The following is a 27,988-nucleotide window of genomic DNA, read 5'->3' as shown; positions in this document are numbered from 1 at the left end:
CAGATCCATTTCCTGCTAAATGGGATCTAATCCATAGCAAAGCAAAATGAAGTTTATAGTAGCATTCCTGTTGTGTCTGGTTGTTCACAGCTGTCTTTCCGAGAAAGTGAGATATGATGGTTACAAATTGTACAAATTCACTCCGAGGACTGCTGAGGCGGTACAAGCACTGGTCGAGTTGGAACAAGGTGATTTCTCGGAATATAATTTCTGGAGCTCCGTAGGACCCGTAGGAATACCTGTTCAGATTATGGTGCCCCCTTACAAGATATCTGAGGTGCACCATTTAGCGGAGAGGGTGGGAATCGATGCAGAGGTGATGATGGAGAACGTCCAGGACTATATCGATGCTGAGGAGCGTCCGGCGACTTATGACACTGGATTTGGCTGGGAGCGTTATCACACTCTCAGTGAGGTATAAACTTTACATTCCTTGAAACTTATCTACGGTCATTTTCAAAATTAAGAAATATTAAAATACAAATAATTTTTTTCCTCTTTATTTTTTGGGTATTTTGACACCTATGAAAAAATTTAAAAACTAGTGAAATAAACACTTGCAAAAAGCAGACAAATACAAAATATAGTACGAACTGAACTTCTGAACTTTTTTTGACTTTTCGTTTTAGTTGCTTTGACAGTTTAAATATTTTTGCTTTTGTCTGTTCCCATAACTAGAATTATCATATGAAGTTTATTATATTATTATTTACTTCATCTTTTAGAATCTGTAGTTAGTAAGGATTCAAGTTCATAGAATAATTTGGCACACATCCTTCGCCATCAACAAAATAATCGAGGTCTTTTTTAACAATTTTTTAACTGTATTATTTTCCTTTTCCAAAGTTTTAGCCGAACCTAATCGAATATTACGACCGTTTACTCAAGCTTGGTCGCAAATTTTAGATTTCTCAAATACTCGTTTTTTAATATAATTTTTATGTTATTATTATACAGAGTATCCGCAAATTTCACCGACAGCGTTTGACAGCATATTCACGACGATAAATAAATACGATCTACGAAAAAACAGTTAAATAAAAACTTCTTGGTTTTTGAGTTACAGGCCTTCGAAGTTGTTAAAAATAAAACTAATTTAATTAATAACTTTATAACCCTTTTACCGATCGCGTTAAAATTTGTCACATTTATTTGGACTATTATGGTGTATTGTTTCTTAAAGCTTCAGTCAAATCGATATACTGGGTGATAGTTTTCTCCGGTCAAATTTTTCTTTTAGCGGTGAAAACTTTTACAGTGGTCGTATTTTTATAAAACTGACAGCAACGTTGAAATGGCCGTTTCATTTTAAAAAAATGTAGCCCCTTGAGAAAATCGCCTGCAGAAAGCCGTTCTTCAGTGTCACGGATTTAAAATTTTGAGTTCGGTAGGCGATGAAAACAAGATGTTGATGGCTGTGGCTATCAGGTAGTGTCATTATTGTCGTGTTTTTTTAGGATTTTCATCACTCCACACATGCAAATTATGAAGTATCCGCAGTGTGTCAAGACAATTAAATCTATGTAAAACTAATGTTCACAAAAATTTAAAAAAGCAACTTCTTTGGACATAATAGATAATAATTTGCTTCAAAAAAAGTTTTCTACCGATAAATCTAGTTTTACAAGGAACGGAGTTGTAAATTTTCATAATTTGCTTGTGTGCTGTGATGTGAATCCTAAAGAAACACGACAACAATGACATTACCTGATAGGGACAGCAATCAACATCTTGTTTTCATCGCCTACTGAAACATACAGACCTGCAAATAACATCATTTTTCTCTAGAATGGCTTTCTGTAGGCGATTTTCTTAAAAGACAATGTTTTTTTTTTAATCAAACGACATTTTCAATGTTGCTGTCCGTTTAAAAAAAAATACGATCACTGTTTTGACCTCTAAAAGGGAGAAGTAACCGGAGAAGACTATCACTCAGTATATCGTTTTGACTAAAACTTTAATAATAGTACAAATAAATGTGCCAAATTTTAATGCGATCGGCAAAAGGGCTATGAAGTTATTAATTAAATTAGTTTTATTTTTGACAACTTTGAGTCAAAAACCAAAAAAAATTTATTTAACATTTTTTCGTAGATCGTTTTTATTTATCGTCCTGAATGTGCAGGCAAACGTTGTCGGTGAAATTTGGGGACACCCTGTATATGCTAATATACAGGGTTTCCCACAGTAAAGAGACATTAGACGTATTTCAGAGACTACTTCGATTTTGATTTTGAAAATTTGGGCAATAGTGTTTTCAGACATGCCCTTCTCAACTAAAGTAATGGCGTCCACGTACCACTTCCGGTTATACCGAAAGTTGCCATCGACTTGCTTATTTTAAATGGAGCACCCTATATATTATTGCAATTTTGGATTCTACGTGTTTTTTAGGTGGACTTTCATAAAGGTTTCCTATTCTTAAAGTTAACCACTTTATATATATTTAATTTTTTCAAAAAAAAATTAAAAAAGCACTGCCTAATTCAAAAAGATGTGTATTTTACAATAATAAAGTTAGAGCGATAACATTTATATATAAAACTCTAAGCTTCCCTGCCATAACTTCAAAATGACTTGGTTTCGTACAAGGTGGTATAAAAATGCCGAATTTGGTCAACTTTAAACCATCTCAACTTATTTTTTTTTAAAGCGAACCCCCATATTTTTGCGCAACTTGATGAACAATTTTGTTCTCTTTCGAATGCTATAATGGTTCCCTATACCTATTTCTTCTGGTTTTTAAGGTATTTACTGTTTTTCGTGCAGTCAACGGATATCGCATAATTTCTTTCGGGGATGGTTGTGGAATTTTTAGTGGAACTTCAAAACAAGCACCTAATCTGTCACCAGTTTATTGTTGTCAATTTAACACACACAGTGAATGTTTATTTGAGTTGAAATTATGCAATATCCGTTGACTGCACGAAAAACAATAAATACTTTAAAAACCAGAAGAGATAGGTATAGGGAACCATTATACCATTCCAAAGAGAACAAAATTGTTCATCAGGTTGCGCAAAAATATACAGGGTGTTCCATTTAAAAAAATAAGTTAAGATGGTTTAATGTTGACTAAATTCGGCATTGAATTTCTACTACCTTGTATGAAATTAAGTTATTTTGAAATTATGGCAGGGAAACTTAGAGTTTTAGTTATGTCCCCTATAAATGTTATCGTCCTAACTTTATTATTGTAAAATTCACATCTTTTTGAATTATTAGGTATATATATTTAATATTACTTGATTATTAGATTTTACTAGTAAGATACTACTTACTGATTTTGATTTACTTGATTTTGTTCATACACAGTGCATAGTGCACTTATATGAAACTTTGTTTATTTACGTACACCGGCCCTTATTGTTTATATATATATATTCTTATGATTATGTGTGTGTACGATAGTATATGTTAGCGCCAATATAAAATTTGATTGTTGTGATATCAATTTGGTTGTATTGGTGTATTGTGTGTTGTAGTTGGTGTATTGGTGGTTGTATATCTTCGCCCTACCTAGCTCTAGATTCTCTCTCAGTAGTCGGTTCTATTCACTATATGCTTTAGCAAGAAACCACACACAATCACAGCTATAAAGACAAAAGGGTTATTAATAAATGAATTTATTATTGTTTTGTTATCTATATGTCAAAATTTGTCAATATAAACTCTTAAACACTATAGTCAATATTTTGAAGTATTTCACACTATTTACAAAACCTTAAACAAGAGGTTATATTGATACGATCGTTAAATTAAATTTCATGTAGGACTGGTTGCATATATTAAGACACTGACGTTTTATCTTATAACTTCTTGTTTAACACTGGTTACTTTTCTCTAATATTAATATTTAATTCTACAAAGATTGGCCAATTTTGAGTATGTATGATATGATTAAATAAATTTGTTTAATATAGAATTAGTGACTTGCTAAACTTTTTTATATTAACTTTTTACTTTTGAAAATCTGTATCAAATTTCGTATACGACTTTTGTTTTTATTATAACAGGTACCTTTTTTTATACGTATAATCGATAATGATGTGTCGACTGATTTCTCTCCTTTACTTTGTTTTATTGATCTTTTCCTCTGCTACTGATATGCGGTTTTCTTACTGCTCTCCTGGATCCTGCTACTGATCTTCCGTTTTCCTGCTTTTCCTACTGGCCTCTGGAACCTGCTACTGCTATTCCGCGTTCTTTCTGTCTTCCTGGACCTTGTTTGTTGGTGCTCCGCTTGTCTCGTATTTCTTGGATAGCTTATTTTTCCAATTGGTATTTTTAAATTCTTGATTTCTCCAACTTGAATCTTTTTACACTTTCTCGCTTCTTAACTGCTTATATTTCTCTAGGTTTTCTTTTCTTTACCGTACAAAGATAGCAATACCGGAAGCCAGGGTTTTGATAATTTATTACAGTACGGCATTTATACTGCAAGTTTCGGATCGATACATAGACAAATTTTTAAGCGACGCCATACGTACTTGCTGATACAGGGGTTAGGAATACAGGGTGCAACTCTCTATTTATAAGTAGCGCATGGGGAGTGATTTGAACCAACATTAAATTCACTGATTTTAATTCTGATTTATAAAATAATGACATTTTTGGACATGCCGTACATTTTTCATGAAACATGTGCTTACTATAGGAAAATTAATTTCCCTCTGAAAAGTAGGATTTCACGGTTAAAAATTTTTGTACGGCATTAATATATTTTGTTAATACTGACAACAATAAGTAATCAACAAAAACAAAATGCCATACAAAAAAAAATGGTTCTAAATGGATTGAAATGTATTTTTGCAAATAAGTATTACTTGCAAGAATTGATTTTATTTTTATTACTATTTTCTCCTTAATACAAATTATTTAGTACTGTACGGCCTTTCTAGAATAAAACTTACAATATCATATAGAAATATTTGTCAGTAATGCCGTACATATTTGTCGATACAGGAGTGAGAAACCCCGGATGCAAACCCCTATATTCTGACCCTTATGGTTTCCGATCATTGAAAAATGGTCGGCATTGTTGCTAAAATGTTATTTAAGATGTAAAATAATTTTTAAGTAATATGCCGTTAAAAACCATAGGTCGATATAAAAATTATTAATTTTAGAAATTTGAAAAGCTTATATGTATATTAATTTTTTTTTCACAAGTACATAAGTAAAATTTTTTTAAAATCCAAAAAATTATTAAATAATCGATAAAAAACTCTGCATTCGAATATTTTTAAAAACTTTGGAATTATTTTTATTTTAAAATTAAAATAACCATTTCGAGATTCTAGCTGGCCATCGAAATATCTTCTTTCTCTGTCTTTTTTTTCTTTTCGGCGTGTAAATTTGTATGTGGTTTTATTAATGTTTATATCCAACAATATTAAAGTTGTTTTTGTAACAAATCCACTTCTAAATTATTTTTACTAATTTTAGACATATATTGTATGTCAATAGCTTCATCACAATTTTTGCATAAATAAATTGTAACAGAAGTTGCAAATATGCAAATGCGAGGGTACTGTTACTTAAAAACATATATTATATCACTGTTTTAAATGTAAGTATTTATATAGAAATTCTCATGAATATTGAGTTAAAATTAATTGTTTATTATTATATTTATTTAAAAATAATACTTTCTTGCACGTCATTAAATTTCTAAATTTCTCAAAATATTTTCTCGATTCTCTATACACATTTTTTTTAACTTAAAGACAATGCCATCATAATTTCTACAGTATAAATTTTTGTCTTGAAATTAGAATAAAACTCATTTTGGGGTTATACAGTTTCGGAGAATTGTTCCAACAAATATGTACGGCATTGCAATTTTCATTATTTGTAAATTTTGTAAATGCCGTATAGTTATTAATGACCTAAAAATGTAGTAAAAATTTAATGAAAAATATTATCAGCTATGTAAAATCCACTAGTTAAAAAAGTACGGCATTGGTTTTTATATTTTTTTACTTATCAAAAGTCAATTACAGCCATAATATTTTGAATATAACATTTATAGTTTATAACAAGGAATTTTCAAAATATTGTAAATTTTCACAATAAATTTATTTGTTTTTTAATTCGAATTTTTAATTTGTACCTTTAATTATAACCGGTCATGATTTAGTACGATAGTTTTTGGTTATATGTTATCAAAAAAGTGGTTGCCGTACACGAAAAAAATTAAACTCAATTCCAAAATAGAAGTAATTGTTTATAAACTTTTGCATTAACCATAATTTTCATACGGCATAGTTGCTAAGAATTATTTGGAGAGTTAAATAATCATGTGGAATCGATGCCATACATTTTTCAATGACTTGAAACAATGGGGGCTAAAATAGAGGGTTGCGCCCTGCATTTCTAACCCCTGTATCAGCAGATACGTACGGCGTCACTAAAAAAGTTATCTACGTATCAATCGGAAACTTACAGTAAAAATGCCGTACTGTAGTAAATCACCAAAAACCGGGACAAAATTTTCAGAAAATCAAAACTTTTCCTGGCTTCTGGTATTACAATTTTTGTACGGCATTAGGTTGAGGTTCATTTTTTTTTATAACCTATATACCTATAGAAATGCCATACAAATATGTTTTGCCGAAAACCACCCCCCATGGTGGACAGGTTTAGCTTACCTGTGTACTCACCTGTACCAACAAGAATTGACGGCATAATTTCTAAAGTTATTGTTATATGTAGTAGTATTGATTTATAAGTAATTCATGCTGGGTCAAATGACCCCTTGAAAATTTCCGATTTGCTTGTACTCTATTCGATATCAAAAATCTAGATATGCAAAAGGTATCTAATATTGTGAAATTTTATTTTATTTGATTACAAACAATTTTTTTATCAATAAAGGCTATTTAAATTGTTTATGGATTCATGATTCTAATAATATACATATGTTTTAAGTGCAGTTTTTAGCAATATACCGAGATAGAAAAAACTGAATTTATGTAATTTACGGGTTATGTAACCCCATTTATATTGAAAATTTGCTGTTATTTACGGTTTCGGTACCCACAGTAATTTACAAGTTTTGGTGTTTATGGCAATTGTTAAAGGAAGATATGCATTTCAATTTCATTGTCTATTTTAGATCAACGAATGGCTTGTGAATTTAAGAGATACATACCCTGAAGTAGTGACACTAATTGAAGTGAACGCCACCTACGAAGGGCGCACAATTCTGGGCGTAAAAGTGCAGTATCCTACCAGCAACGTATCTCAATCCGTATTTGTGGAGTCAACTATCCATGCTCGTGAATGGTAAGAATCAAAGAATATTATGTAGGGCGTTGTTCATTTAGTCGCTTTTTTCATCATAGTTTTATCCTTGGTCAGACAAAATATTTCATTCGCCAAAGAGTTGAAGGAAGCTCATTTTAAAAATAGTGGTTTGTATATAGGGCATTGCAAAAATGTATGTTAACCTTAAATACTCGGTTTTTAAGCTGCGAGGCATATCCACAACATAAACGTACTCAATTTTTAAAAAATCGAAGGGGCGTTTCACATCGCTGTGGACCTCATCGCCGGAAGAAAACCTTTTTCCACTTCTAAACAGCTTCAGAGGCGAGAAAAGATGAAAATCAGAAGGTGCCAGGTCAGGGCTGTGAGCGGGGTGGTTGATGATGTTCCAAGCGTTGCTTAGTGGCCTTGGCGTGCATTGTCGTGCAACAAGCATACTCGCTTCATTAACATTCATGCAGAAGAGATCTGGATGCACTGCGTTCATCTCGTTCACCATTTGATCACCCATGAGTGAGCCCACTTCTTTGTTCCTCTCGAACATTCGTTCTGCCAGCTTTATACTTACGACACACATTATTACAATTCAATTCATCACACCATCTCCATGAACAGTTTTGATTTCGTTAAAAATCTGGAAAGGCACCTTTTCCTTTGCAGAATAAACCGGGTTACGCTTCTCACCTCGCAGCTGGCGGGATTTGGAATAGCGGCACTCATTTCAACATGCCACTACAACAACAGTTCTCAACTGACTGAGAAAAATGAGCACCCGTTTTTCTCTCAACACTTTGTCCTTGAAAGCAGCGTTGTTGAAAACAAAAACCACAGAGCATCAGAGTCTCAGTATTCTTACTTTGTGGAAATGCCTTGTATGATTTTTTTTAAATATCATAGACGTTAACAACCGTCCATATTTTAAAACTTCATGTTTCAGGTACTTCTTTTTCATGAATCTTTAAGAGAATACTTAGTTAGATATCTTCCTTACCAAATGTTGTATATAGTGTCCAATTTTTTTCCTGAATATCGATATTTTCAAATTATTTTCTATTTTTTTTGTGAAATTCACTGTAGAATATAGGGCTTTCTGTTATCCTTATTTTGATACAAGTATTTACCTTTATCTTTGACAACTTTTTCAAAATTACAGCCAGTACAATTTTCAAGAATATACCGGGTGGGGCATTTATCTTGACATAAAATAATATTTCGGTTGGACTCGATTATTTCGAAAAAAGTTTCGGACAAAAATTGTAGGGCATCGAGTGGGCCATTCAAAGGTCCATATTACGGTTTAGACTGGAAGTGGTGTTTTTAAATCGGAAGTTGATTTTTTTAAATGGAAACACCGATTTGGCCATAAAATGGCAATAAAAAACAAAAAAGAACAAGAATCTTGAGACAACGGAGGACCTTGTTGGGACCACTTTAAAAAAATAACGTTTCATACAAAAGTTATAGGGTGAAAAGGGGGCTAACTTGACATGACCTGGACCCTAACTTCAAGGTCGTTTGCAGATCAAATTTAAAATTTTAAATGGGTCCCTCTTTTTTGACCTCGGAAATTACAAGAGCGGGAAGTTTTACAACAAGATATGAATTTAACCTCAAGAACAATATCAGATATCAAGGTCATTTTAAGGTCGAAAATCTGTATAATTATTAACTACTTTTAACACTACCCAGGAATAACGACGTGGACGTAGTAGTTTTTTATTCCCTTTGGGGTGCTTAAAATGACCTTGATATCTGATCCTGTTCTTGAGGTTAAGTTCATATCTTATTGTAAAATTTCCAGCTCTTGTAAATTCCGAGGTCAAAAAAGAGGGTCCCATTTAAAATTTTGAATTTGATCTTCAAAGTGAAGGTCAAGGTCATTTTACCCTACAACTTTTGCATGAAACTTAAAAAAAATGGTCCCAACAAGGTACTCTGTTGTCTCATGATTCTTGTTTTGTTTTTTGTTTTTTGTGACCATTTTATGGCCAAAATATAGGTTAAATCGAAAAAATAATATGAACTAAAAGTATTTTCTTTTCGTTTTTCAATCGAAATCCGTGGTAAAAAATTGGTTTCCATTTAAAAAGATCAGCTTCCGGTCTAGCCCGAAAGTCGTAATATCGAGCTTTCAATTGCACCCTCAGTGCCCTACAATTTTTGTCTTAAACTTTTTTCGAAATCATCGAGTCCAACCGAGATATTATTTTGTCTCAAGATAAATGACCCACCCAATATAACATAAATCGTGAATCACCCTGAGGCAACCTAAATGAACAATTCGATGTCACTGGACGTGAAATTTGTATAGAAATTGGTTGATAATAACCGAATAGTTGGGAGTATCCATAACACATTTAATTCTTTAATAAAGTCTTCTCTGGAGGCGAAAGATTCTCAAGTTTGATAAGTTTTGTAAATCTGGTGCCATTGAATATACCAATCAGCTTTTTGAGAGGAATAAAATGGTAACTTTAATATAAAATAGGCTTAACCTTGCAATGCTCTAAAATTTTACGAAAAGTTAATTCATGATTGATATCGACGTCATTGATACCACAGCGAAATTTGTTCTTTGATCAAGGGTAAGGTTATGACGTAAAAGACCATTAATTGAACATACTACATATTTTTTAGACTGTATCTCATTTTTATGGAGCTGTTACTCCTTTGGAAACATTGTTTTATAAATATTGTCCGTTATTTTCATAAGTGGATATAATAATAGTAATTTAACCAATTTCCAATATAGTCCAGTAACCACGTGAATTTATCTGGAATGTATTTTGAACTGTTTTTTTCGATTTTTAATTTTGCTACCTCGTATTTTTGCCGCTGGCGCCGCTATTCAAAGAAAAATGTAACCTTAAACCAATTTTTGTGTATATCTTGTTTCTGGTTGATTTTGTAATAAAAATTATTCTATATTAAATTAAACTACACAATTTTCTCTACAAAATGGGTCTCTTTAACTTTTTTCATAAAACTAACTGTTTCCACGTATGAGAATTACAAAGTTTACCAAGTAGGTAACTTGTAAAACAATACGCATTTAATGTGTTAAGCCTACCACTGGGATGCAACAGTTGACGACGTCGTCTCTTTTCAATCAAGGCAAGCTCAAATTTCTTAATATGTTGCACAAAACCCTATTCTTAACGAAGTTTAAGTATTTAAAGAAAAAGGTGCTGACAAAGAAAATGTAGCTAAAGTTGGAAAATACTTTCTTCTCAGACTTTATGGCTATAATAAAAAGGAATTTATGCCCCTGAATACTTATAGACACCAATGCTTCACAAAATCAGCGTACAGGAATAAATTTGACATCGCCTCCTACAGATGCAGCAGCAAGACAACATTCGTTTCGAACGTATCATCAGGTACAGCAATGGATTGGTATCGAAAACTTGCAGATCAATGGTGATGGAAGAAAGACAAAAATGGTCTCGCCCCTCTGACTACTCTCCAAGCCCTGATACAGAAGTTCTTCTTAAATTAATTTCTTGTAAATGTAAGAAAGGATGTAAGAAAGCATTACAAACATACGCTATAGCAAATAAAGTAGCAAACATAAAATAGAAACAAAAACAATTATTTAAACACATAACAAACCCAAATACACTCATCTCATATTACGACAAAAATTAATCCATTAATAATAAAAATAATACAACCAACTGATACAATAAGTAACTAATACAGATTTTAAGACTTTTTTTAAAGCTATAAATAGACTTGCTGGACCTGACATCATTAAGCAAAGAATTATATTTTTTTATAGCATGTAAGAAAATGACTGGTAAAACAGAGCAGTCCCATGCTTTGGAACACAAAAGTTACAACGGTTACGCGTGGGCAAATGATGCACATCAAAATTCGTAATGAGCTTTGAGGTTAAATATTCAGGTTTATGATATAATAATAACTTAAAAGTCAAACAGGACAACTGGATCCAAAATCTAGCACTGTGGTCAAACCACTTCGAATTTTTGCGACACAAAAAAAGAAACGTAGTCTGTACTTTTCATGCGACATATGTTATCTGCAGTATTTTTGCCTCCTGATCACGAATCCGGTGTCAGAATTGAGCTATCACATCACAGGAATTTCCTAACCTCAAAAAACAGGTAAAAAATAGCAAAAATTCATGAAAAAATGCTAGCAAAAATACAAATTTTTTTTTCGATATTTAAATGTTTATTTATATAGTTAAGACCCCGCCCAACGTGAATCCGCGGTCAGCATTAATGGTTTTTTTTCTAACCTCAAAAAAACTGATCAATTAAAGTCAGATATCACGGATTTTCAAACAATAACAGATTCGCGCCATATTTGGTATACGGGGGTTTTCTGGGTCGCTGATCATGGATCCGAGGTCAATTTTGCAAAACTCAAGATGGCGGATCCAAGATGGCCGACCAAATTTTCAAAAAATATCAGAATCGCAGCAAATTTGGTATACGGGGGTTTTCGGGGTCGCTGCCTACGAATCCGAAGTCAATTTTGTAAAATTCAAGATGGTGGATCCAAAATGGCCGACCAAATTTCAAATAATAACAGAATCGCAGCAAATTTGGTATCCGGGGGTTTTAGGAGTCGCTGATTACGTATTCGAGGTCAGAATTGCGAAACGTATTTTGTAATATTTTACTTTATAACCTGAGTACCCAATCATGTATTAATCTACTTTTTTTCGGCTATATATATTTTTTTTTCTGTAAAAGATATATTCGCAGGTTGAATTTTGTAAATCTAATCTCGAATTCGTGATCAGTGACTTCGAAAACCCTCTTAAACCAAATTTGATGCGAATTTGTTATTTTTTGAAAATTTGGTCGGCCATCTTGGATCCGCCATCTTGAATTTTGCAAAATTGACCTCGGATCCGTGATCAGCGATCTCGAAAACCCCCGTATACCAAATTTGGCGTGAATTTGTTATTTTTTTAAAATTCGTGATTTCTGACCTTAATTGACCCGTTTTTTTGAGGTTAGAAAAAGAACCATCAATTCTAACCACTCATTCACATTCGACGGGGTTATAACTATATAAATGAACATTTGAATATAGAAAAAAAGAATTTTTCTAGTTTTCCTACCACTGTTTCGTGAAATTTTGCTATTTTTGACCTGTTTTTTGAGGTTAGGAAATTCGTGTGATGTGATAGCTCAATTCTGACACCGGATTCGTGGTCAAGAGGCAAAAATATAACTGATAACATAAGTCGCATGAAAAGTACAGACTGACTACTTTTTTTTGTGCGGCGGTGTAATATAAGCGAATCACAGATTTTCAATTTAATTTCAGTATTAAGAAGATCTTTATCAATGTAAATGACTTTCAGCTTGCCAAAAGATTTCTGAGTAAGATAGTTGACATGCTTGGTAAATCTAAGAGAATTGTCTACCCACAACCCAAGATTTTTGCAGTTATCAGTTAGAACAATAAATTCCATTGAAAATAATAGTAAAATCTGGATTATCTTCATTGTCGTTCCTTTTATTTCCAAAAATTAACATTTGAGTTTTGGATTAATTTAAAATAAGATTATGAGCCAAAGATACCTCGGAGATAGAGTTTAGATCAGTACTGATTAGGGCCACAGTTGAAGAGATGTCAGAAAGACAAAAAGAAAAATATAATTGAGTGTCATCTTTATACTGATGGGACTGACAATAACGGAGATAACTACAAAAATCAGCGGTATAGATAGAAAAGAGAATAGGACGCAGAACACTGCCCTGGAGAACTCCAGTAGAGATAAAATTAAATCTGGATGTGCCAGTGTTCAGAGTAACCCTCTGACGTCTGTTCAATAGATAACTTTTAAAGAAAGTAATGTCACTAAAACCGAAATATTTTAACTTAATACAGAGATTGTATGATTCAAAGTGTCGAATGCTTTACTAAAATCAAGAAGAATAAGACAGGCACATTTATTTTTATAGATATCACTTATAAGATCATCTGCAACTTTAAGCAGAGCAGTACAAGTACTGTATTGAGCTCGAAAGCCCGACTGAGTATCGGGCAGTATATTGGCTTTATTACAATAGTTGCTTACTTGTTCAGAAACTACTTTTTCCAAGATTTTTGATAAGGTAGGAAGGATACAAATGGGACGAAAGTTTGAAATATTTGTGGGGTTATTAATTTTCGCGACAGGTATAATGTTAGCATCTTTCCACGCAGAAGGAAAAACTCCAGCCGCGAGGCATTTGTTTATCATAAAAGTAATATGATTGCTTAAATATGGAGTAACAAGAGATATCATTTTTAAATCAATACCATCACAGTTCTAAGCAGAACATCTAAGATTACCAATGATTTTGTCAATTTTATCCACAGTAATATCAGTAAATACAAACTTATTATCTGATTCACCATAAGACTTGCTAATATAGCTATCCGAAATAAGAGTACTATTATCAGCGAAGGGTGAGACAAAGGGGATGCAAAAAAGTTAAGATAGTCATCGGATAGTCAATTTATGATTTAAGAATGCTATTTTTTTTTCAAACGTCACAGATCTGTTGACAAAATTTCTAAGGACCTTATATTCACCCCAAGCTGGTTCAGATTTAGAGCGTTTATACTTTAAATAAGCTATTTTCTTTAACTTGATCATATATTTTAAGTTATCAGTGAGTCAAGGGGCATGTAATGTGGTGGATCTAGCTGTTTTAATAGGAGCATGAATATCAAAAACTTCACTAATACTACTGCTAGGAAAATAAACAATTGAATCAACATTATTCAGATCATAGTGATGACGATGAAGACACTGATACGATCTTAAAAGCACTGTGTAATGAAATCGATACAGAAAGTAGAGAAGAAGTTAGTGTGCCAGAAGAATTATTGATCCCACACGACTCTGAGACTTCGTTGCCTTCAACTATCAAAAACATCGCTAAAGCTGGTCCCTCAGGGGTATCAAAGCGAAGTTATTGTAATTTTCATTTATCAATTAATGTGTGGATTAGGCCTACTGGGGAGACCATAGTAAAAAACGCGCCTTATACTATACTGGTGATGTGGAAATAGGTATTACTTTTCATTGCACGTTAAATAGTCCAGGCGGTACTTGTTTCGGGTTGGGTAAAACGCATATGATCAGAGATTTTTGCTTTAACGGCTTCTAAATAACATCAGAAATGATAATATTTCTATGCAAATAAAAAAACGTGGGCTTAATTGTTAATGCAAAAAAGTATAAAAAATAACAAAAAAAAACATGTTTTTCTTGCATTTCTCGTCGACAACTTAGCAACTATTCGTTTTAGACAAAAATGGAAGAGGAAAAAAAGTTTTGTTATTAAATTTTGATCAAGATAGAGTTGTTGCTAAAATCGGAAAAATCATTTAAAAAATTGCAAAAAATGCTAGTTTATTTGTAAATTTCTTTCAGACACTTGAATAATACCTAGGATCTTCATACTTTTTCCAATTAAACTTCTTAGTGTATAGAATCATCACACCAAATTTCATCCAATTCGGTTCGATAGTTTTTATAATAATTGTATAATTTTTTTATTTTTTTTAAATTAAAGAATTTTCAAAATCAAATTTCTAAAAATCTAAAGCCTTTGAATACTTGAAAATTTCACCACAAAAAGAAGAGCTCTCAAGCTTTAAAATGCTTTTTGAAAAATTCAAATCGGACGATTAGGTGAGCCGTGGTGATTGTTTAAACATTTTCGCAATTTTCACGCTTATAAACAATTGCAATAATTTAATGTTTTTTCAAATTTTTTTTTATTTTAAAATATGGTTTGAAAGTACTCGGAAAGGCGAGTATTTAAAAAAAAACCTGATGATCCGCCCATTATTTTCGGAGTTATAGCCCGTTAAAGTTAACCCTTATTTACAGCAAAACTATAAGGGCTGTTTTTTGAACCAATAGGTTTGTTATTCCGAGTACTTTCCAGATATAAATTTTCAAAATTTGCAATCACGGGCGTCCCATTTAAAATGTCACTCAAAGATATTCAAGACCGCGTGAAATCAATGAGGTATCAGTGGTGGGGGGAGCAAACACACAGCTACTCCGATCTGAATTCTCGAGTTCAAAATTGCGACACTCGGAAAAATTTCACTTATCTCAGCGTCTAATGGACCAATTTCGATGATTTTTTTTTAAATCGATGTCTCGCAACTAAAAAATTCAATTATCATATTTTCAACTACATTTTATTATTAATTATTGGACTTTTGACATGCCGATAAACAGTTACTTTAAAAAATGATTAATTTATTATGTTTATTTATTTACTATGTTAATTTTCACGACCAAAATTTTTGCATGTTGCACCATGTTGTTGGTATTAATTAAGTATCCAAAAGACTCTTATATTTTTTTATATAAATAAAAAATAAATTTTAGATAAATATTTTAAAAGTAAACGAAAAAATTAAAATTATAATTATTCACAATTAATTTTTTTTGAAAGATTTTTAGAAATTTATCGTACAACTAAAAATTAATACCAATTTTCAGTTGTTTATTTAAATAATTATTGTTTAAACAATTTTATAATATTTAAACAAACTTACTAGTATTACTTAAAATTTGAAAAGAACATTAAATTATTGCAATTGTTTATAAGCGTGAAAATTGCGTTTAAACAATCACCACGGCTCTCCTAATTGTCCGATTTGAATTTTTCAAAATGCATTTTAAAGCTTGAGCTCTTCTTTTTGTGGTGAAATTTTCAAATATCAAAGGCTTTAGATTTTTAGAAATTTGATTTTGAAAATTTTTTAATTTAAAAAAAATAAAAAAAATTAATTATTATGTAAAAACTATCGAACCGAATTGGATGAAATTTGGTGTGATGATTCTATGCACTAAGAAGTTTAATTGGGAAAAGTATGAAGATCCTAGGTAATATTCAAGTGTCTGAAAAAAATTGACAAATAAACTAGCAATTTTTGCAATTTTTTAAATGATTTTTCCTATTTTGCTACAACAATAATTATTTTTTCGAATTGCAACTAACTCTATCTTATTCAAAGTTTAATTACAAAACTTTTTTTCCTCTTCTATTTTTGTCTAAAATGAATAGTTGCTAAGTTGTCGACGAGAAATCCAAGAAAAAAATGATTTTTTTTGTTATTTTTTTATACTTTTTTGTAATAACAATTAAGCCCACGTTTTTTTTATTTGCATAAAAAAATTATCATTTCTGATGTTATTTAGAAGCCGTTAAAGCAAAAATCTCCGATCATATGCGTTTTACCCAAGTACACCCTTTGTAAGACAGATACCGCCTGGACTAAAATGCGACCTTTGCTAGTCTCCTATCCAAAACGGTTCGGTTTTATGAAAAAAATGGTTAGCATCTATTTTGTAGAAAATTTTCTGGTCTTTAATTTGTTACATAACTATTTTTGCTGTAAAAGCAACCGGTAACGAGATATCTTAAAAAATGTATTTTTTTCCCAATTTATTAGATGGTGGCACCGGAGGCAAAGATACGAGGTGGCAAATGAGAAATTTGAAATGAGTAGTCCAAAATACGGAAAATAGCAGGACATTAAAACTTCCGCAAAATTTTCCAGCTAAATGAACTTTACAATAGTAATAAGCAATATTTACTTTTAGGATCACATCTGCAACTACAACTTACATATTGAACGAGTTACTGACAAGCACCAATACTACTATAAGCGAATTGGCACGAAAACATGTCTGGTACTTCTTCCCTGTGTTTAATCCTGACGGATTTCAATTTTCACACACTACGGTGAGTCATATTCCTAAGGGTACAGATAAGTCTGATTTTGAGAGTGCGCGAGATCGAGATAGAAAGCAATGGGTTAGAAGGAATAAGACGCAGACGTGGGATTTTGTCACCTAATATCACATAATTACAAAAATAATTAATAACACTGCTATGCATGTAACATACGATTTTTTCCATCTTCTGTGTAAAGTTAATGAAAAACTTTAATATTTCAAAATAGCAGTGAGATAGATATGGCAAACATAATATTTTCTAAAAGAGTACACTTTCAACTTTTTAACGACAAAATAATATACAGGGTGTTGTATTTGAAAATAGAGAAACTTGAACAAATATTTTAGACACCCTGTATAATTAAATCGAAAACTGAAGATAATTTAGGATAAAGTAGGTTAACATTAGATTGTATGTAGATTTATAAGGAAAATTAATAAACAGTGGCGGAGATGTAATAGTTAAAAAAAATAATATTTTTGACTAAGTTTAAAAAAAAATCATAATTTGGCAACGCTGCTTTCGAGCTACATACAAATTTAAAGTTGAATATAGAACCCACAGAGGCTTCAATTGACCCGCAAAAACATAGTGTATTCTATTTTAGAGAAATATACAGGGTGATTCAGTCATAATGTCATTCATTTTAACCACGTATTCGGAAGGCTTAATAAATAAATAAATTTTATTTATTTATTTATTTAGAAGTTACAATATCCAACGGGACAAAGTTCCAATTATAGGATAAGGTAAAACAGAAAACCTTAACTAACTTTTAAAAGAAAAAGACAAACTAACATTAAATAAATAAATGTTCTCGACCTTTTAAAAAATAAGCAAATTACCCCTTAACTTCCGTTATAGTCCAATTAAATGGGTCTTTAAATCGCAATTTTCGTCAGCTTGAATTTTTTGTATAAGATAGTTTGAGGCATTTGTATAATAACAATAAGTGACAGTAATTTTTTAAAGATAAAATAAAGGGTTTTTTCAAAATAACTCAAAAGGGGCAAAAGCTAGAAAAATTTTTTACATAAAAATGATCTATAGACTTTTTCTTGTACTATTGTAAGTAACAGAATTAGGGAGGCTTGAAGTAAGGAATGATTTCAGAAATTTAAAAATCATAACAAGTAGAAAAATGAATTAATTTTATAATTTTTTTCAATCTACTCTAAAAAATGTAAACTTTGTTTTCAGAGAAATAGATATATTTTTAATTTTTAATAAAAGAGTTATAACAATTTCAATTTTTTAATCGTTATTTTTTATGGTTTAACAATAAAACCATTTTTTTCTATGCCATTCGATTGATTATTTAAAATAATGAACAGTTGCTTTCGAAATTTTGTCCGCTTTATGAAATTGTTAGGTATAACTTTTTTATTAAAAATTAAAAAATATATATTTCTCTGAAAAGATAGTTTACATTTTTTAGAGTAGATTTAAAAAAGATTTATAAAATATTTTTCTGCTTATGATTTTTTAAATGTCTGAAATCATCCCTTAACTTCTAGTCTCCCTAACTCTGTTAATTTTAATAGTACAAGGAAAAGTCATTGGTCAATTTTATGTAGAACTTTATGCTCTACAATTTTTATAGGAAACTTTTTTTTCTAGCTCCTACCCCTTTTGAGTTATATTGAAAAACCCCTTTATTTTATCTTTTTTCACCCCTGCCCATGAGTTGCAAAAATAAAATTACTGTCACTTGTTATTATACAGGGTGATTCAGAAATGGTGATCAAAAATGAAACCTCTTTGGTGAATTTTAAGGGGAATATTTCCTATAAAGTTTATCTAGGACGCTTCGTTAAAAAGATAGTGTTAACTTTTCAAAATATTTTAAATTGTTTTAAATATTTTAAAAACTAGTAAGTGGAATACTTTGAAATTGGGCACATGCATTTATGTAAACGGCATGGTACTTTATGGTATACAGTCAAGAAATTAATACACCTGAGCAGTTTGAAGAAAGAATAAATAATGCTTTTCATCAGATTCAAGCAACAATAAATTTCGATCAATTATTAAAATAATGACTAATGTTATAAATTTCTTTATTCGAATAAATAATCGAATGATTAGTGCTTGTCATGTCATTTAAGTAAAAGTGTTTTCAGTTGGTTTTTTAATAGTCCAGGAAATAAAGCACAAAAAGAGCCGAAATCTCCGAAATTTTTCGATCAAGTCGTATCAAGATGGGTTTTTGAATTCGTTTTCTAAAATTATGTGGAAAAAATGTATCAACTTTGTATTATGTTTTTCGGCCAAATCGCATTTGTGCAGTGCAAAATGCATCCGGCAAAATGCATTTTTTAAAGTCAAAAAATTCATAACTCGGTTAATAATGCCTGGAATGGACTCAAATCACGGTCCTGGGGGGTTTCGAGGTCGCTGATCCCGAATATGACTTTCGAATTGGTCCATCGCCGATCTGGAGCTTAGAATTGATGATGAACGTCATCTCCGAGGCTTCTCCTGAATTTCACTCTTAAATGAAACGAGACTTGACGTCTGGAGGTTTTTCGGATCTTGCGTCGGAGAGCACCCCCCCGCACACTTGGTGCACCGGAACCCGGACATGGACGTCATCTCCGGGAGTTTTCCTGTAAACTTCGCGTAAACGAGCCGAAAATCGCATCAGGGGTTTTTTCGGGGCGCTCTTTTTCGTGAATTTTTGCTATTTTTGAACTGTTTTTTGAAGTTCGAAAATTACTGTGATGTGATAACTCAATTCTAACACCGGATTCGTGATCAGGAGGCAAAAATACTACGGATAACATATGTCGCATGAAAAGTTCGGAGAACTTTTTTTTTGTGTGGCTGTGATTATCAAAGCAACACGATCAAGATCGCATTAAAACGCAACATTATGTTTCATCTGCTGTGACTGGTGTATTTTTCACGAGATATTAGCTCTGTTCGCGGAGCCTGTCAAATTAATCCGGGATCACTCAGAAGCAGCCGTCCAGCTACTTTCTATGCTATTTCCTACAAGCATAGCATAAAAGAGGTAGCTAAACGATTGCTTCTGACTGATCCCGTACTAATTTGACAGGCTCCGCGAACAGAGCTATTATTCAACCAAGCAGTGATCGCATTATCTCTAGCGTAGAATTAACGGTTTGTCATTGTTCATTGTAAACAAGTCATTAACATTGGTGACGCCAAGATTTCGGGATTTTTCGTTACCAGTACCAACCCTGCGATGTTGGGTTGCCTAAACTGAGCGGTCAGGTGTCTTGTAAATATTTATGAAGACTTTGTAGCAAATATTAACATTTTCCTAATGATTCTAGGATCGTATGTGGAGAAAGACACGTGTCCCCCACAGTGTCCTCTGTATTGGTGCCGACCCTAACAGAAACTGGGATTACCATTGGGGCGTTGCTGGTACAAGCAACAGTCCTTGCACAGAAATCTACCGCGGTCCGGAACCCTTCTCAGAGCCCAGCTGTAGAGTTATGTCCGAGTACATCGACGGCATTGCAGATCAACTCCTGGCGTACATCAGTTTCCATTCCTTTTCGCAACTTTTGCTGATACCGTTTGGTTATACACATGAACATATAGGCAACTATGATAAAATAGTAAGTAGTAATCATCTTTGTAATTTCTTAATTACACTGATGTGCTATACAGGGTGTCCCGCATAAGAACTGACACAGGGCAGGTGCATGTAGGGGTGTCCAAAATATTGTAATTTAACCAAACTTACCTACAGGGATGGCCAGAAGTACGGAATAAATTTCATATCTTTTCAATGAGTTAATTTTTTTTTAAATGCCGAAACGCGTTAACTGATTGATTTGATTCTTCCCCATATTTCGGTTGTATACTAATTAATTTTTCTTCTACCCCTTAACCCCCAGCTACCCCTACTTTTTATTCAAGTGGAAACATAAGGCATGAGGGGGCTCGTTGAAAAACTTATATTATAGAAAACCGAATCCAGCCATACCAAATAAACAAGTTTAATTTTTTCAATAGCAAGGTTTTTAGGGTTGTATAAAACACCTCCTTAACAAATGAAATAAAATTTAATTATCTTCAGTGTTATCCTACATGAATTTACACAGAATAAAATAAAGAATTTGAAACTGTACCTATCACTGCTAAAGCAAAAAAGATATATTTTTTATGTTGCGTTTTTTTGGCACCACTTACTTGCCAGGCTTTCTGGTTAATTTTTCACTTTAGTTGTAAATTGGAGTTCGAAACGTTACAATAGTAACACAATAGTGTCAAAATCAAATTATATACTGAATTGCAATGATATTGTCGGAAAGGCAACGTATCGAAATCTTGATATTGCTTGGATGTGGAGACAAAATAAGAAGTCAGGCTGAAGTGCGCGATTTATTTAATGCGAAATACCCCGAAAATCAAATCTCGCAAGGCCAATCTCTGCCAATTAGTAAAATATTTCACAAATTTGAGGAACACGGTACAGTACAGACTTTGCCCAAAACTGGACGGGCACGTGCTTTGAATGAAGAAAATAAATTAGACATTGCATTAGAACTTGTTGAAAATCCTCATACTTCAACTGTTTCATTGGCACGCAATCACAATGCTTCTCGAACTGCAATTCGAATGTTTCTGAAACAAGAGAAATACCACCCCTATAAGGTATGTCTTGTCCAAGAGCTACTGGAAGACGATTATAATAGGCGATTACAATCTTGTGAGGAAATTATAAGACGCTGTGACGACAATAATGGTTTTCAACGAGACGTACTTTTTTCGGATGAAGCTACGTTTTATTTAAATGGAGTGGTGAACAGGCACAGCTATCGCTTTTAGTCCAAGGAAAATCCACACTGGACATGTGAATCGCACACGCAGCATCCACAGAAAGTTAATGTATGGGCAGGTATCATCGACAATAGAATCCTGGGCCCATTCATTTTGAAGAAAATCTTACTGCCGCACGCTACCTGGATTTCCTAACATTTGACCTGATACCTGCTCTAGCTGTGATTTTCCCTCATGAAATTGATCTAGATATACGGAATGAAAGAATTTGGTTCCAACAAGATGGCGCTCCCCCACATTTTGGTATTGATGATCGAAGATACTTAGATGAAATGTTTCCAAATCGCTGGATTGGTAGACGGGGTATAGCTGAATGGCCGCCAAGGTCCCCCGACTTAACACCCCTGGATTATTTTCTTTGGGGATATTTGAAAGAAAGAGTCTACCAGGACAGACCGGATAATATTGAGAATTTAAAGAATAAGATTAGGGCGGAGATGCATAATTTACCAGCTGAAGTCATTCAGAATGCTGTGGACAGCTGTTACTATCATCTTGGAGAATGCCAAATAGTGAATGGAGGACATTTTCAGCATTTGCAACATTGAGTTTATTTTTGTAAATTATCTAGTTGTTTCAATTTCTAGATGAAAAAAAACTTGTTATTGGAAAAATAAAACTTGTTTATTTGGTATGGCTGGATTCGGTTTTCTATAAGCTTTTCAACGAGCCCTTATGCCTTATGTTTCCATTTGAAAAAAAAGTAGGGGTAGCTGGGGGTTAGGGGGTTGAAGAAAAATTAATTATTATATAACCGAAATATCAAAATCAGTTAACGTGTTTCGGCGTTTTAAAAAAAATTGACTCATTCAAAAGATATGAATTTTATTCCGTACTTCTGGCCATCCCTGTATATACAAAGTTACACCCTGAGGAGTTATTAGCCCCCAAAGTGGGGCCCTAAATTTCGAAAAAAATTAATATCACTGCAACACTTTACCGTAGAAGAACCAAATTTGGTACATGATTTAGGTTACTGGTCTTCTTTGACTATGTTTTAAAGTTATTTGAAGCACTACAATTTCAGAACTTTTTTTTCATTGACCGAATTGTAAAATAGTAATATTAATTCACAGCAGAATTTAATTTAAATTTTTTTTACTCTTGTTAAATTTTAAAAAACGTATGGTTTTCAAGAAAAACCGTACTAACTGACACAATATTTTAACAGTGTTCATTAGAAAATAATCAGTACAAGTCAGTAGTAGGCAATGAATTTATCTTTCCAATTTGTCAGTTATTAATAAAATTATTTTATTTCAACAATTGCCTCTGATTGTTGTTGAAAATGACTGAAAAATTTACACTTAGGGAACAAGTTGATATGCTACTTGTGCTGGGTTTCTGCGAAGGAAACTAGAAGTGTGGAAGAATATCATAGGAGATTTCCTAATCGTGTGGTTCCTCATAGAGAAACATTTTCTAATGTTGAAAGAAGAGCTCGAGAGACAGGAAAGTTTTTCGGCAACATCCGAGAACGTCCTAATTTAATAGGGGTACAAGGAATTATTTTGCAAACAATTGAAGATTAACTCAAGTATGTACTAGACGTTTATCTCGACAGACTGGGTTATCAAGAACTTCTGTAAACCGAATTCTTAAACGTAATTTACTGCTTCCATATCGTGTCCAAAAAGTGCCAGAGTTGTTGCCTCAAGATTTGGATCGACGAGTGACGTTTTGTGAGTTTGTTTTGCATCAGCATATTAATTTTCACAAGAAAATTCTTTTTACTGATGAGGATTGTTTTACTAGCCGAGGAATTAAAAATGTTCATAACTTTCATGAATATGCCGATGTGACTATGACTTATGCAATAACTCCTCGATATTTTAAAGTTTAAGGTAAATATTCAGGCTGGTATTATTGATCGTTATTTGATTGGACCAGTTATTTCGACTAAATGATAAAAATTAATTGGAATTTCTACAAAATACCCTCCCTGATCTAATGGAAGATTTGCCGTTGCAACTTAGACTGGAGCTGTGGTTTATGCATGATGCAGCACCGCCTTATTTTGGTGCTACTGTTAGAGATTTTTTTGAACCTTAAGTTTCCAAATAAATGGATAGGACGAGGAAATAATTGTCCTCAAAATTGGCCACCACGATCACCAGACCTCAACAAATGTGATTATTTCCTTTGGGGAACATTGAAGGATTTTGTTTATTATTCGCCAGTTGAATCCCGAGAAAATTTGTGGAATCATATTACAAATAAATGTAACGTTATAAGAAACGATCATAATTTGTTTGACAGAGTAAACTTCAATATTCGGCGAAGAATAAATTTATGTATCAGGGAAAATGGTGTCCATTTTGAACAATTCCTTTAGTTTTAATTATTATTACATATTTTTTCAAACTGCATTGTATTGTACTTAACATTCTTTAAAATAATTGTATCTATCCCGATGCTTTCAATTATTATTTTTATTATTTATTTCTATTTTTTACTTAATACAATATTCGCTTATTTAAAAACTTCCTAGGTACTTGTTTTCTTTTTCTAGAATGAGGAGAGAAGTGAAGTAAAATTTATTTGGCAAGTTGTCAAATTTGAAAGATAAAGCCTACTACTGACTTTTCGATTATTTTCTAATAAACACTGTTAAAATCTTGTGTCAGTTAATACGGTTTTTCTTGAAAACCATAAAGTTTTTTAAAATTTAACAAGAGTAAAAAAAAATTTTAAATTAAATTCTGCTGTGAACTAATTTTACTATTTTACAATTTGGTCAATGAAAAAAAAGTTCGGTACAATTTTAGGGGTGAGTCATACCCAATGAACACCTTGTAGTGCTTCAATTAACTTTAAATCATAGTCAAAAAAGACCAGTCATAAACCTAAATCATATACCAAATTTGGTTCTTCTGCGGTAAAGTGTTGCAGAGATATTAATTTTTTTCGAAATTTTGGGCCCCACTTTGGGGGCTAATAACTCCTCAGGGGTGCAAATTTGTATATAGGTAAGTTTGGTTAAATTACAATATTTTGGACACATTTACATGCACCTGCCCTGTGTCGGTTCTTATGCGGGACACCTTGAATAGAAAAAGTTGTGGAATGTTATTTTGATTTGCAACACCATACAGAATGCCATAACTTCAGGATGTTGTCCTTTGGATCACTTTAGACAACACTTTGGGTATTTTGGAAATTAAATAAGTTCATTTAATTGCTAAAATTATTTCTAAGGAAGACGCGTATGATACAGTTGACTGAATTTTAAATATGTATAAAATTATTCGTTTAAAAAAGTATTTATGAATATATTTTTAAAAACTCATCAATCATCAATGATCAGGAAAAATCATTGGCATAGAATTTTTTAATTAAATATGATATAGTCCTCGTAGTTCTCATCATGTAGGTCCCCATTACATTTGTCTATGTTTGTTTTTAGTTTTTGTAAGGTTCAATCAATAAAAACTATTTTTAAGGAGGCCCCACAGAAAATGATCAAGGACATTCAAATAGTACGAAAGTGTCAAACAACGAACACTCTGAATTATTTTCGATTTATTCAACTGTGTGGAAAGTTTATTTGGGTAAAGGGGCTTATAATAAACGTAAAAGAAATGAATGCGTGAGCGGGGGTGGTGGAGGGTTGATTTGCGGGGTTGAAAAAATGTGAAGAATAGTATTATTGCGATTTCCGGTGAAAGTTGACGTCAAAAAAAATATCCAATACAAAAGTTATAGATCATGCAAAAATCTACAACTACTGTAGATGACACTATTTACATAACCTCAAAATTTTCGAAAGGCTTTTTAATGTAACTATTTTACTTGATTGTATTACAAATTAGCAGTGTGATCCTTCTCGGTAAACAAAATTATTCGACTTAGCAATATTATACAAAAATAAAGTTTCGGGTCAAATAATGAAACACAGTTTCTTTTGTATTTTTTTCCGTACAATTCATTTTTTTTTAAATTTAAACAAATTATCAGCAATTACTGAGAAATTCATCGTTGCAAGAGTAATTTTTTGGTTTTTTTTTAAATTTTTGAACTGTGATTACAGATTTTTTTATAATTTTTTTTTTATTTTACCAAAAAGCATATGTCAAAACGAAAAAAATGAACACTGGCAGAATTCCGAACGATAATTTTTCTAAGCAAAATTTTTGTGTGAAAAAAAGTGTTACGAACCGGAAAAATGAATATCTCGGAAACTCCTTAATTTTTTATTTAAAAAAAATTGTGGTTGTTTAAGACAGAGAAAGGTATACTTTCACCAAGTTTCGTCAAAATTAAATTATTTTTGCGGAATTGAAAAATAAAAAACGGAAAAAGATAAAAAAAATTACCTTGTACATCTTAGCATCTGCATAGCCGAGAAATTTTGCAATCCTGGACGGTATGCTATCGAAGGTATTTTTGCCTAAGACTGGTTGCGCACTACATCGACTATTCCGATATGTCAGAAAAAACTGCCGTTCTTTAATTTCTTTTGGTCTCGAAGATATACACTGTTGATACAATTGGAGAGCGCGCATTTCATTTTCTTCGACAATAGTAAAATATTTTGGTACTCCAGTTTTAGTATCGTTAATTTTTACTACAACAACGATTCCTTTGTCATCTATATCATCTAACGAGAGCTTCACCAACTCATCTCTTCTTAATCCTCCAAAAACACCCATTACTAGAACAATCTACAATAACAAAAACCTATTAAGCATTTGCAATAATATAGCCAACTATTTCCTATATTACCGTTTCCAAAAGATATGTATGACTTGATGCTTCTCTAATAAATTTCAAAATATCCTCTCTTGTCAATTTCTTATCCTTTCGATATTTGCTTCAAATTAGCCTCTTATCGACGATATTCTTCTATATTCATTTTTCTGCACACTATAATGTGGTTTTCAACATTGAGTACTTTTTCTACAATGTGTTAGGGCTGAATGATTCTGACTAAAAGATATATAAATAGGTAATACACACCAGTTCTTGGAAATATACCATTAATATAGTTTCACTAACAGTTGTCACTGAATTTCTGCTTGTCCAAGTCTTAAATTATTTATATTCTTTAAAGTAATTTAGATTTCTTAGGTAGTAATTCTTCATTGACTTTATTGGCTCTAGTAGCAACTATTGCTGGAATATTATCCATTCTGCCTTTTCAATTCTATAAATCTCTTATCTGTGAATTTCTCTCCTCAGAATCAAACATGAAACTATCAAAATCAACAATTTTGTGGATGTCATATACATCTTGGATAAAACATACTGAAAAACTGTTTTCATTCTCATTAACATTTAATTATTAAATTGAAAATAAATATAAAATGAGACGTCTAAGTAAAAAATAAAACGTTGTATGCACCACGGGAGATACTAGGACAATTTTGCCCTTAGGCGACTTGTATCTCTTTTGGTACATAAATAACTAATTCGAATACGTAAAAATATACGCATATATTTTAATGTTTTAGTACCAGATTGGCCTAAAATCCGCAGAAGCCCTAGCTCAACGGTTTGGTACTCAATACAGGGTTGGAACTGTTTACGAAACTATATGTAAGTTAATTCGTCCCACATAAATGTGTCTGTAAAGGTGGCAATGCATGGACAGCAATCAAGAGATCACCTGACGTATTTTTTTGCATGTAATATATCTGCAGGAAACATATTTCTTGATTTTTATAACAATTATTTTATTATTCAAGCAAGTGACGTCAAAACAATGCGTTGTTATCTTTAGATGTGTAGACTACCTAATTCACAATATTCTAGAATTTTGTTGAGCAGGGTTTTAAGTATAAATATTTTTTTAGATCCAGCTGCTGGAAGCAGTCCTGATTGGGTTAAAGGCAAATATGGAACGCCAATAGTTTACACTTACGAACTTCGGGATTTAGGCGTGCATGGCTTTCTACTTCCACCAGAACAAATCATACCAACATCTGAGGAAACTTTGGATTCTTTCATAACTATATTTAAGGAATACGAAGCATATGAGACAAATAATGTAGTTTAAAGTTAATGACCGATAATAATATAATGGGTCTAGCATTGACTTAAATACATGTCAATGTGATTGAATTTTGTTTCATTTTATTTTTAACAAATAAATATGGTCTATCTTCCTATGTATACTATATACTTTTTAATTTTTTAAATTTTCGTCAAAT

At 32.2% G+C, this 27,988-nt stretch overlaps 1 protein-coding gene across 1 annotated transcript; it reads left to right on the top strand.

Moving 5' to 3' along the window:
* LOC108912311 (zinc carboxypeptidase) lies at positions 1-27,955 on the top strand. Its single transcript, XM_018717520.1, has 6 exons — positions 1-415; positions 7,121-7,290; positions 16,880-17,021; positions 20,318-20,608; positions 27,290-27,374; positions 27,632-27,955. Exons 1-6 carry the CDS (start codon positions 47-49, stop codon positions 27,832-27,834), a joined length of 1,260 nt encoding a protein of 419 aa, XP_018573036.1. The 5' UTR covers positions 1-46; the 3' UTR covers positions 27,835-27,955.
* Positions 27,956-27,988: the final 33 nt, after the last annotated feature.

Source organism: Anoplophora glabripennis, unplaced genomic scaffold (assembly GCF_000390285.2).
Source record: "Anoplophora glabripennis isolate ALB-LARVAE unplaced genomic scaffold, Agla_2.0 scaffold569, whole genome shotgun sequence".
NCBI lineage: Eukaryota > Metazoa > Arthropoda > Insecta > Coleoptera > Cerambycidae > Anoplophora > Anoplophora glabripennis.
The sequence above is the reverse complement of the archived record's forward strand: the minus strand, read 5'-3'. Positions and strand labels throughout refer to the sequence as shown.

Excerpts from the sequence above, each read along its gene's own strand:
- LOC108912311 (XM_018717520.1), top strand. The coding sequence starts at position 47 with ATGAAGTTTATAGTAGCATTCCTGTTGTGTCTGGTTGTTCACAGCTGT. Across the intron at positions 7,291-16,879 it reads ACTATCCATGCTCGTGAATG|GATCACATCTGCAACTACAA; the intron begins GTAAGAATCAAA and ends ATTTACTTTTAG. Across the intron at positions 27,375-27,631 it reads AACTGTTTACGAAACTATAT|ATCCAGCTGCTGGAAGCAGT; the intron begins GTAAGTTAATTC and ends ATATTTTTTTAG.